The following is a 12438-nucleotide window of genomic DNA, read 5'->3' as shown; positions in this document are numbered from 1 at the left end:
CAGTGGTCTGCCAGCAGAGGGCGCCCCAAAAACTAAGTGACACAGTAACTGCATAGAATGTACAGTAACTTTGCATTTCTTCATCTTATACTCCAGTCACATCCGAAGCTGCGTTCACAATTCTGCTGCCTTCTTCTTAGTTCTGACCTTGCATTTTCCAGTACCCCTCTGCTGGTTCACTGTCATCCCAACAGACTGCATTCTGGAAGTTGTAGTGTTTGCATCTTACACGGCGCGTATGCAGCCCTACATCTTCTGCAATGCAAGGCAGCAGAGTACGAGACATTACAACACCCCAGCTGAAATGCTTTACAGGGGGAGGGTTGACATAATATGAATAATAAGTGGTACATTTTTCGCTGCAGCTCAGGGTGTGACTGGAGTAGAAAAGATGTAAGCTCAGAATGACGACAAGAGGAGTACTGCAAGGATTTACACGTTTACTGACTACTCTGTGCGGGTCATGTCTATATAGAACTTCTGGAATGAGGGGGGACCGCTGCTGGATCGGGCCATCGTCAACACAGTTCTGCAATGTGAAGATTGCCGCCGACTCCGCCCACTGCCACAACTTGACCACCGGGGGCAGCATCTACCGCCTGCACAGCCTTGTTGCAAAGTGACACCTCTCCGAAAACCTGCAAAATAAGAACAGAAGGCGTTGAACGTTGGGTGGCGCTCCCCTTTAACCCCTTCCCGCCCCAGGACATAAATGTAGAGCGGGCATACATTTACGTCCCATGGAAGATGCAGGCTCAGAAGCTGAGCCAGCGAGATCTGCAGCGGGAGTCGGCTAGGACTGACAGACTCCCGCTGTTAACCCCTTACATGCCATGGGTTCACAGAGGGAGGGTGCACCCTCTGTGATGTCATCAGCCCTCCTCTATGTATGCTACACAATGGCCTGTGATCGCTAGGATTAGTGATAATGCATTGCAGTTCAAGCATCGTAGGTTCAAATCCCCTAACGGGCCATATAAAATGTAAAAAAAAAAAAAAATGTTAAAAAAAAAAAAAAAGTTAAAAATTGTAGAGTTAGTAAAAACCTTTTTTTTGTGCACTTTCTTCTCTTTCATGTCTAAAGGACATATCTAAAGAAATTACTGTCATCAGCCATACTTACTGATACAAGGGCCGGTGTGGAACCACAACCCCCAGCATGCAGACAGGCTTGAAATGCTGAGAGAGCCCAGACGTATAACAATCTGGCTGTCTGCATGCTGGGGGTTGTGGTTCTACACCTGCCCTTATATCTTGTATCAGTATATCAGTAAGTATGGCGGCTGGCAGTGATACCCATAACGACCCGTACAATAAATTGACCATTTTTTTTATCCCGCACCATAAACGATATAAAAAATATATTACCCCAAAAAAGTTTTGATTGGTGTTGTTATTGTACCGGCCTGCGGAAAAAACTTACCTGTCCATAAACCGCTCGCAAGAAGACGTGATCAGGCTCCATTCAGAGCGCAATTACTTCCCGCCCGTCTGCAGGGGGCCCAATAAAAGTTCTACAATACATTATATGCACCCAATAAAAACTACAGCTCGCCGCGCAAAAGCCAGGCCCTCATACGGCCATGTCGGCGGAAAGATAAAAAGGGTCTGGCTATTGAAAAGTGGAGATCGACCACAATAGTTGCATCCTTGTGGTCACGAAGGGGTTAAGGACAGCGACTGATACGTGATATGTGATATGTGCGCCTGGATTATGCAGGAATGTGCAGATTGTGCTGTGAAGACAAACAACCCAGAGACTGCGAGTCTCCAAGACGCGGTTTTACCGGTCACCTTCCAGGCAGCTTTGCTCTCTCCTCCGCGGGTGAAAAAATACAGAAGGTGGAAAATCCTCGCATTGAGCTGAGATTAATGGCGCTAACGGCAACAACAAAACACAACGGGGCTACAGAAGAGTTCATCCTGTGCTGGCCTTACGTTACATCGTGTCTTATGCTCTAGTCACAGCCAGAGCTGCTTTACAAAGTTCTTCTGGCTTCCCCTATAGGAGCACTCTATGGGATCCTGTTACCCGCTGCACTATGCTTACATCTCTGCACACACTGAACAAGCAGGGGCACTGACAGATGTGAAGTCAGAGGAGTGCAGATCTAGGTGGGACTGGAGTAGAATCCGTGGGTGCATGTAGATAAAAGATTAGCCGAGATCCTATAATGCTCTACACTCTGGAGGAAATACAGTTATTATTAGCTGCCTGTTGTAAATACTACATCCCCCAGAATGCATCATAACAAAACCTGCCCTCTACAGACACTGAACCAGCAGGTACTGAGAGCTGCGAGGTGCTGCGACAATGCATCATGGCAATATCATTATTTCCACTTCAAATTCCTATATAGTGTTTGCTGTAAATGCTACATCTCCCAGAATGCATCATAACAAAACCTCCTCTATACAGACACTGAACCAGCAGGTACTAAGAACTGTGAGGTGCTGCGAAACTGCATGGTGGAAAATGTCATTATTACTACGTGATATTACTGGATAGTGACTGCTGTAAACAATACATCTCCCAGAATGCATTATAACAGAACCTGCCCAGTGCAGACACTGAACCAGCAGGTATTGAAAACTGCAAGGTGCTGTGGCAATGCATCATGGGCAATATCATTATTTATACTTCCTACTCCTATATAGTGTTTGCTGTAAACACTACATTTCGCAGAATGCATCATAACAAAACCTGCCCTGTACAGACACTGAACCAGCAGTACTGAGAGGTGCAATATAATGTGTTACTGCTGGGTGCGAAATATCATTTCTCCTACATGATACAACTGAACGGTGTCTGCTGTAAATAAGACATCTTCTATAATACGGAGAGGCCAAACATCCTTTGTGCAGACACTGAACCAGCAGGTACTGAGTGGTGCAAGGTGCTGTGATGCTGCATGGAGTCAAATATAGATATGAAAGATATGAAATATTATTACTAGGTGATACTTATTTCTGGTTAGTGTCTTCTGTAAATACTATATCTCCCAGAATGCATCAGAACGACACCTGTCTCTTGCAGACACTGAACCAGCAGGTGCTGAGAGCTGCGTGATGCTGCAACACTGCTGGCGGAAAATATTATTTCTACCTCAGACTGCTGCGTACTGTGTGGTGTAAAAACTACATCGCCCAGAAGACAGAGAGGATGAAAAATCTCTGCACAGACACTGAACCAGCAGGGGCTGCTGGGAAACGTTGCTATTGCGTCTATTTCTGTCTTACAACAGCAGGTGACAGAGCGGAAGTCCTGGTGACATCTCTTCCAGCAGAGGGATCTTTCCTTACCTCTTGCGTCTGCAGGTTGATGGTGCGGGCGCTGCACGTTCCGCTGCCTCCGGCCAAGACCACGTGCTCAGTACAGAACCGAGCTGCGTACAAGAACTCCCCCTGCAGGACAGGGGCAGGAAATGGAATATCTTGTATCAGACTGGAGGACCGCAAATCCCAGAGCTGCAGAGCGTTCGTTGCCACCCAAGAGCCGCTCAGGATGTGGTTGTCCTGTTAGGGTGCAAAGTGAAAAATGAGAGAAGGAATCCTTTAATCTCCCAGGATGCAGCATGGCAGGACATCCTCTATACAGACTGTAAACCAGCAGAGGGCAGCAGTGACGTATGACAACCAGCAGAGCTGTGAATGCAGCTCTGGAGGTGACTAGATACAAGGCTTGTATAAAGAGTCTAACATTGACTTGTAGGAATGCTGCCTTCCAATAGGTGGCGCTGCAGAGGTATTGTTCCATCTCCCTTATTTGCACATTACTAGAGATGAGCGATTTCGCAACCTGACTACTCGAGTGAAAAGATTCGGGGGGCGCCGGGGGTGAGCGGGGGGTTGCAGAGGGGGGGGGGGAGAGAGAGAGCTCCCCCCTGCTCCCCCTTGCTCCACCACGCCGCCCCTGCCCCCCGGCGCCCCCCGAATCTTTTCACCCGAGTAGTCAGGTTGCGAAATCGCCCTTAACGAGTACGTTCGCTCATCTCTACACATTACCCAGAGGAGCATGGATGGCCTTCTAAGGCTCCTCACTCGCCTTCTAGGTGCCCTCTCTAAGGAGAAAGGATAGCGTCCCCGACCCACATCACAGGCAGACTCTCACTGTACACTGATGAGGGGCAAACATCCCGAAACAGCTGTCTGTGCATAGATTCTGACTTGGCTTTCAATTCCCAGTCATTGTTACAAGGCTTGTATAAGGAGTCTAACATTGACTTGTAGGAATGCTGCCTTCCAATAGGTGGCGCTGCAGAGGTATTGTTCCATCAAATGAAGATTTGCAAGAGAATTTGTCGCAGAGTACGCTGCAAAACTGCGCCGTGTGACCCCAGGGGCTTGTTCACACGGCCGGGCGATGCTTCAGTCCCAGAAATATGCAGCGTTTTCGCTCACCACAACCGCCGCGCGGATTCACTGTGGATTTGCCTTTTTTTTTTTGCCCGCGTATTCATTGCGTTTTTCCAAAAAAAAAACGCAGAAGGGTTGTGTCGCGCGTATTTACGTGATTCTCTTGGCTTGAATGGGCAATTCCGATACATACGTCCCAACACTAACCATAAGGGGGACGTTTTTAGTATTACGGGAGCAAAAAACAGCGCAATACGAGGAGGGGCCATCAGGGCGAGCGCCCAGCAGTGCAGTGGGGATCCAGGCAGCGGGTTATTGTGTTATCACACCGCTGTAGATCTGCGCCCGGATTACCCCCGATCTCGGACGATCAGTCAGCCGCATCGCAGCCAATCACTGTCGGAGGAGAGTCTTCTGGAACCTAAAAAAATATAGACGGGCTTAAAATGAAGAAAAACTGAATATTCCCCTCTTCCGGCGGCTCCCCATCCAGCGCTGCAGCCCTGTGCCCGCCGACGGCGCCCAGAACCAGCGGCGGGCGGTCACATGCCATTCATTGTGCCGCTCAGCCACTCACAGACTTTAGTGACCATGGAATGATCACCGCTGAACCCAGCGAGTGGCTGAGCGGCACAATGAATGGCATCCGACCGCCCGACGCTGCTTGTAGCTCACGCTGGTTCTGTGCAGCATACAATGGCGCGGCTGCGCCGGACGGGGAGCCGCTGGAATGGGGGAGTATTCACTTTTTTTTCATTTTAAGGCTGGATTCAGACGACCGTATATCGGCTCGGTTTTCACGCCGAGCCGAAATACGGCGTCTCTCTCTGCAGGGGGAGGAGGCTGGAAGAGCCAGGAGCAGTGCTCTGAGCTCTCGCCCCCTCTTTGTCTCCTCTCCGCCCCTCTGCACTATTTGCAATGAGGAGAGGCGGGATGGGGGTGGGGCTAATTCTAAAACCCTTGGCCCCGCCCCCATCCCGTTTCCTTTCCTTGCAAATAGTGCAGAGGGGTGGAGAGGAGGCAGAGAGGGGGCGGAAGCTCAATTCCCCCTCCTGGCTCTTCCATCCTCCCCCCCTGCAGATGAGGACACCGTATATCGGCTCGGCGTTAAAAACCCAGCCGATATACGTTCGTGTGAATCCAGCCTAAGCCTGTATCATTTTTTTTCATGTGCCAGAAAACTTCTCTTCGGGCCGGTGTGACACGGGCGTAAGCGCATTTAGGCTGCGTATTTTCGTGTTTTAATGTATTTTCGGGCACGCAAAATAAACATAACCGTGTTCTGATTCATCGACATGGGCAATTAGGTTAATGAGTTCATTATGTGCCATGCTCGTGTACTAATGTGAAGGGATCTATGGCACGCTGTGTATTTTTTTTGCGCAAACGAAATTTACGCGCATAACACGCTTATATGAAGGAACCCAACGAAACGGACTGGGTTGTATTCCCTGCGTATCGCACGCCCCAAGTTTTGCGCAATAACGTTTGTGTTACACAGGCCTAAATGTATGGCATTGAGGGAACCGGTCAGATTCTAAGGGCTGTAGGATCCCAAACCGCCGAACTGAGCGGCGCCGATCCCGTGAGACCGTAGCTCAGAGCACCTGACGGGTTCCCTTTAAGAGGAGGAAAGGGTTAATGGAGTACAATATGTCAGTTATGTCGGAGGCTGTGATGTGGACAATAATCCGGAAACATCTAGTAGTCTGACCCTGACCCCGCCCTGTGAGCACTCACCCAAATATCAATCCCTGGGCCACAAATGTGAGGGCCGCTGATCAGGCTCCGCGCTTCCTTCGCCATCCGCTTGTCCCAGACCTCGGATCAGATAAAATAAGAGTACACTTCAGTAATGAAATGTGACACAGCTGAAGGTTTGTTACGATTGAATCCAGACTAGACAATGCTCTGTGAGCTAAACAGCCCGGACTCCAGACTGAAACACTGTACATAGCTAGACTTCCTCTCAGCTGAGATGTAGATACAGTTCTATCCAGTGTAGACAATGCTCTGTGAGCTCAACAGCCCAGACTGCAGACTGATACATTGTACTTATCTAGTTATGCTCCCAGCTGAGAAGTGAAAGCAAATGTGATCAGTTTACACAATGCTCTGTGAGCTCTGGAGCTCGGTTTCCAGACTAATACATTGTACACACCTGGTCCTGCTCTCAGCTGAGAAGTGGATACAATGGTAACCAGTACAGGCAATGCTCTGTGAGCTCAACAGCCCTGACTCCAGACTGATACATTGTACATAGCTAGTCCTGCCCTCAGCTGAGAAGTTGATACAATTGTATCTAGTCCGGGCAATGCTCTGTGAGTTAAACAGCTCAGACTTAATACTGATACATTGTATACAGCTAGTCCTGCCCTCAGCTGAGAAGTGGATACAACTGTAACCAGTCTAGACAATGCTCTGTGAGCTCCAGACTCCAGACTGATCCATTTCACCTGCACCAATACGTTGTAACAAGCAGGAAGCTGTATTTACATGGCAGCGCCATTTTCAGACGCGCTAGTGACCATCGGGCTGGATAGAGGGCAGAGAATAACCTTATCCGGTGACCTCTATATCATATATCAGATACATACCTTTATGGAATTGTCCCAGCCGCCCGTCACAAAAACATGGCGTTCAGAGGGGTGAAACTTGAGCGCGAAGATCCTGCGTGTGTGACCGCTGGTCAGCGTCAGATCGTCATCCATCAGGAAGTCCGGGGCCATCAAGAAGTTCAAGATCTGGGACATAAAACACGGACTACAACTCCCATCAGGTACCTGATTATATGTGGGCGGAGCTGCACATAGATGCCACTTCTGACATTAGATCCCATATAGCGTTATAACCAGGAACACTGACCGCTGAGCGTCCTATCTGTACATCAACGCATCTACTAAGTGCGCCGAACGGCCCCTTTATTAACCCCTTCCAATCCACTGTCTGACGTCTAAAGACATTCTGATTGAAGGCTGTACAGCTCCGATGTCGGAAGATGTCCGGCAGGGTATTCTTACTGTATATTACTGGCAGCACTGTTGTTGGGCGCTTCTCCAGCATGTCCCACACTGCAGTACTGGCTCTAGCCAGTAGATGGCGGCATTGTATAATGGCTTAAACAGAAAGCCCCCTAAGAAACCCTGAATCCAAGATTGGATTCCAAAGGGTTAACCCCTGTCTTCAGAACCGCAGCAGTTCGTCGTGGTGTAGATCCCACTCGGTGATGAAATGGTTCTGCAGGAATACCGGCCCCTGCGGACAGGAAGCTTCTTGTAGTTGCTGCAGATTAGATGGAGGTGCTGACATGTTCTGACCAGCTGACAGGAAGGGGTCAGCGATTCATGCTGCTTGCGCCAAATTCTGACCTCCCATCCTGGTTGGCAGGGAGCCCCCGGCTAGTCTAGCACCGATGACCGGCCTTGTTGGAAGTCGCTCCGATCGCTGGATTTACCCGTCTAATGTGGACGGGCTCTAATAAAGGGGCCGTTCCATTTAAATCCCTTGCCCGTAACACTAAGCAGGTCTGCCACCCAGGAGTCCTCCCGTGGGCAGTCATGGCAGCCATACTGGTGGTCCCTGTGATATACGCCATCTGATGGGCGCGTTACCTCATTGGTTTGACCATCATATATACGGATGTGCCGGTCCCGCCCCGCCGTGGCGAACACACTGCTGTCCATGCTGAAATCCAGCGCATGAATCTCGTTCTCCGGCTCTGGAAGATACAATCAAAAAAGCCTAATTAACGACAACGAAAACCGTTATTAGTCTGGGGGGACATAAACAGTCAGACCTTCCTTCATCCCCCCCAATCGTTACCGTAGAGGAGGATGCCGTCACCTGTGAGTGTTAGAACATTCAGCGCAGACTTGATGTCGTAGAAGGAGACGAGGCCGTCGGCGCCGGCGCCCACCAGGATGTTGCTGTTGACGGGGTGGAAGCTGAGGGACGTCGTCGCTTGCCTTGTGCGATGCCCAGAGAACAGCGTCGCCCCGAGACCGCCGCTCTCCACGTGAACGATCTGAAGCAGATCAGAGACATTCTAGTGCGTCCTGCAGACAACCGCTTATCACCCCAAGAGCGAGCCGCAGGACCGCAGGCACTAGAATGGGCTTGTTACAATGTATCAGCGTACGGGGCTCAACCAGACTGGACTGCGGGGAAGACAGAGATTGGCGCTTAGCTGATGGAAGATCGCCTACATCACACTGCAACTAGCCCATCAGCTGGAAGCAATAAGTGTTTCCATTCACTGACCGCAAGCAGAGAATTATAAAAGCGGGGTGGAATTGATACACGAAGTGCCCTGATCTAGTGAAAAATGTAGAACGCCACATTTCTGAAGCTACATACCATAAGTGGGCGGGGCTTCACAGTCATGTCAGAGTCTTCTCACGCACACACATATATATATATATATATATATTTCCCATGGTGGGACGCCCCTTGCTCCATTCCTGCATCTCGTTACCTGGATTGCGCCATTCCCGAATCCGACCGCCAGCTGCTTGCCGCCAGGTGAGAAGCGGAGGCTGAAGATGCTGTGCAAGTCCTTGGCCAGAGGGACGCGGTGTCTGACCAACAGCTCAGCGTATCTCCCACACTCCTCGTCATCCGAGGCTTCATCCACGCTCTCCCCGGAGCTCTCTAGAGCCGTGGACCTAAGGAGAGCTTCTTCCAGGCGTCGGCGAGACATCACACCCGTAGCACCCTGCAGGGGAGAACCAAGAGGAAGTCGCTTCCTGTCAGCCATATTATCTCACGTCACCTAATGTAATAGCTCTCTGTTCTAACCCTAGGAAACCGCACACGCGTGTTCATTAGCCGTGTCCTGCGCAACATCAGCACCAAGGGATTTACCTCTACCGCTCTGCAGGCCTTCCTGCTTTCCTGATATCCCGATCTCTCTGTTCCAATGTTCTCTCTTCTTTCCTGATCTCTGCTCCCCTGAACTCTCTGCTCCTTTGAAGTCTCTGCTCCTCTGACGTCTCTGCTCCCCTGAACTCTCTGCCCCCCCCCGAACTCTCTGCCCCCCCCCGAACTCTCTGCCCCCCCGAACTCTCTGCTCCCCTCGAACTCTCTGCCCCCCTGAACTCTCTGCCCCCCCCCGAACTCTCTGCCCCCCTGAACTCTCTGCCCCCCTGAACTCTCTGCTCCTCTGGTTTCTCTTTTCCTCTGATCTCTCTATTATCTCTCATTTCCCTGATCTATCTTCTCGGATCTCTCTCCTCTGATATTTCTCCTCTCCTCTGATCTCTCTCTTCATGTGATCTCTCTGCTCCCCTGACGTCTCTTTTCTCAGCTGATCTCTCTTTATCCCTCTGATGTCTCTTCTCCATGATCTCTCTCTTTCCCCCCAATCTCTCTCTTCTCCCCTGATCTCTCTTTTCTCCTCCGATCTCTCTCTTCATCCCTGATCTCTCTTTGCTCCTTCTTCATCCCTGATCTCTCTTTTCTCCTCCGATCTCTCTCTTCATCCCTGATCTCTCTTTGCTCCTTCTTCATCCCTGATCTCTCTCTTCTCCGATCTCTCTCTTCTCCTCCGATCTCTCTTTTCATCCCTGATCTCTCTCTTCTGCTCCAATCTTCCTCTTCATCCCTGATCTCTTTCCTCTCCTCCGATCTCTCTCCTCATCCCGGACCTCTCTTCTCCTCCGATCTCTTTTCATCCCTGATCTCTCTCTGCTCCTTCTTCATCCCTGATCTCTCTCTTCTCCTCCGATCTTTCTCTTCATCCCTGACCTCTTTCTTCATCCCTGATCTCTCTTCTCCTTCAATCTCTCTGTTCATCCCTGATCTCTCTGCTCCTTCTTCATTCCTGATCTCTCTGCTCCCTCTTCATCCCTGATCTCTCTCTTCTCCTCCGATCTCTCTCTTCTCCTCCCATCTCTCTCTTCTCCTCCGATCTCTCTCTTCTCCTCCGATCTCTCTCTTCTCCTCCGATCTCTCTCTTCTCCTCCGATCTCTCTCTTCTCCTCCGATCTCTCTCTTCTCCTCCGATCTCTCTCTCTTCATCCCTGATCTTTCTCTTCTCCTCTGATCTCTCTCTTCATCCCTGATCTCTCTTCTCCTTCAATCTCTCTCTTCATCCCTGATCTCTCTGCTCCTTCTTCATCCCTGATCTCTCTGCTCCTTCTTCATCCCTGATCTCTCTCTTCTCCTCCGATCTTTCTCTTCATCTCTGATCTCTCTTCATCCCTGATCTCTCTCTTCATCCCTGATCTCTCTCTTCTCCTCCGATCTTTCTCTTCATCCCTGATCTCTCTTCATCCCTGATCTCTCTTCATCCCTGATCTCTCTGCTCCTTCTTCATCCCTAATCTCTCTGCTCCCTCTTCATCCCTGATCTCTCTCTTCTCCTCTGATCTCTCTCTTCTCCTCCGATCTCTCTCTTCATCCCTGATCTCTCTCTTCTCCTCCGATCTTTCTCTTCATCCCTGATCTCTCTTCATCCCTGATCTCTCTCTTCATCCCTGATCTCTCTCTTCTCCTCCGATCTCTCTCTTCAACCCTGATCTCTCTCTCTTCATCCCTGATCTCTCTCTTCTCCTCCGATCTTTCTCTTCATCCCTGATCTCTCTTCATCCCTGATCTCTCTCTTCATCCCTGATCTCTCTCTTCTCCTCCGATCTCTCTCTTCTCCTCTGATCCCTCTCTTCTCCTCTGATCCCTCTCTTCTCCTCTGATCCCTCTCTTCTCCTCTGATCCCTCTCTTCTCCTCTGATCCCTCTTTTCTCCTCTGATCCCTGATCTCTCTCTTCATCCCTGATCTCTCTCTTCATCCCTGATCTCTCTCTTCATCCCTGATCTCTCTCTTCTCCTCTGATCTCTCTCTTCTCCTCCGATCTCTCTCTTCTCCTCTGATCCCTCTCTTCTCCTCTGATCCCTCTCTTCTCCTCTGATCCCTCTCTTCTCCTCTGATCCCTCTCTTCTCCTCTGATCCCTGATCTCTCTCTTCATCCCTGATCTCTCTCTTCATCCCTGATCTCTCTCTTCTCCTCTGATCTCTCTCTTCATCCCTGATCTTTGTCTTCTCCTCTGATCTTTCTCTTCTCCTCTGATCTCTCTCTTCCCCTCTGATCCCTCTCTTCATCCCAGATCTCTGTCTTCTCCTCTGATCTCTCTCTTCTCCTCTGATCCCTCTCTTCATCCCTGATCTCTGTCTTCTCCTCTGATCTCTCTCTTCTCCTCCGATCTCTCTCTTCATCTTTGATCTTTCTCTTCTCCTCTGATCTCTCTCTTCCCCTCTGATCCCTCTCTTCATCCCAGATCTCTGTCTTCTCCTCTGATCTCTCTCTTCTCCTCTGATCCCTCTCTTCATCTTTGATCTTTCTCTTCTCCTCTGATCTCTCTCTTCTCCTCTGATCCCTCTCTTCATCCCTGATCTCTGTCTTTTCCTCTGATCTCTCTCTGCCCTCCCGATCTTTCCTTGCTCCCCTGATCTCTTCCTACCTTTTCCGCAGGTGAATTAGGAGGTGCTCAGGCTGCTCATCCTGTCATTCTCAGGATGCCAGGCGAGTGTTAGAGGTGCAGAGTGATCGGGGCGAGAGCCAGAGCTGCTTCATTATGGAAGGAAGGCTCACCAGTGATTTTGTTATTCTTTATCTCCCGGCAACGGCTGAAGCTTCACGGCGGGGGAGACAAAGAGACAACAAACACAAGAAGTTGTATCGCTGCCCGCGCCACAAAACTGCGGGGACATTACCGGAGAACACTACTGCTGTGAATGTGAGGGGTCTGCATGGAAAATCCACGGCAAATCTGCCCCAAATAGGACAAACTACCCGCACCTCAGCGTAACCGTACTGACCCGCAGAATAAGGTGCGTCCCGCAGACTTCGGTTTGGGCGCACACCACAATCGGCTGCGTTATTTCTGCTGTAGATTTGGTGCCTTTCCATCCCAAAGTCCATGTCAAAGTTTGTGCACGTTTTACCGCGGACCCGCCGTAGACGTCACCCTGGGCATCTGCCGTGGATCCATGTAAAATCCGCACCTAATCCATTTCACCCGACTTCAATTTTTTTAAACGTTTTTTTAATTAAAAACCCACTCGTTTTACAAAAAAATGAGGCCGCGT

At 50.0% G+C, this 12438-nt stretch overlaps 1 protein-coding gene across 2 annotated transcripts; it reads right to left on the bottom strand.

The window, feature by feature from the left end:
* Positions 1 to 423: 423 nt before the first annotated feature.
* LOC136619740 (uncharacterized WD repeat-containing protein alr2800-like) lies at positions 424 to 11952 on the bottom strand. 2 transcript variants are annotated; one of them, XM_066594504.1, is made up of 8 exons: positions 11811 to 11952; positions 8831 to 9070; positions 8179 to 8380; positions 7968 to 8074; positions 6954 to 7100; positions 6097 to 6177; positions 3304 to 3516; positions 424 to 638 (listed from the first exon to the last, which is right to left on the bottom strand). In XM_066594504.1, the coding sequence occupies exons 2-8, from the start codon at positions 9053 to 9055 to the stop codon at positions 519 to 521; spliced, it is 1095 nt and encodes a 364-aa protein (XP_066450601.1). In that variant the 5' UTR covers positions 9056 to 9070; positions 11811 to 11952; the 3' UTR covers positions 424 to 518. The 2 variants fall into 2 exon arrangements, with proteins under 2 accessions (XP_066450601.1, XP_066450609.1); XM_066594512.1 differs by having other exon boundaries at positions 8200 to 8380.
* Between the last annotated feature and the right edge of the window lie 486 nt (positions 11953 to 12438).

Source organism: Eleutherodactylus coqui, chromosome 1 (assembly GCF_035609145.1).
Source record: "Eleutherodactylus coqui strain aEleCoq1 chromosome 1, aEleCoq1.hap1, whole genome shotgun sequence".
NCBI lineage: Eukaryota > Metazoa > Chordata > Amphibia > Anura > Eleutherodactylidae > Eleutherodactylus > Eleutherodactylus coqui.
The sequence above is the reverse complement of the archived record's forward strand: the minus strand, read 5'-3'. Positions and strand labels throughout refer to the sequence as shown.

Excerpts from the sequence above, each read along its gene's own strand:
- LOC136619740 (XM_066594504.1), bottom strand. The coding sequence starts at position 9,055 with ATGTCTCGCCGACGCCTGGAAGAAGCTCTCCTTAGGTCCACGGCTCTA. Across the intron at positions 8,075-8,178 it reads TGACGGCATCCTCCTCTACG|AGCCGGAGAACGAGATTCAT; the intron begins GTAACGATTGGG and ends TGTATCTTCCAG. Across the intron at positions 639-3,303 it reads TCAACCTGCAGACGCAAGAG|GTTTTCGGAGAGGTGTCACT; the intron begins GTAAGGAAAGAT and ends CTTATTTTGCAG.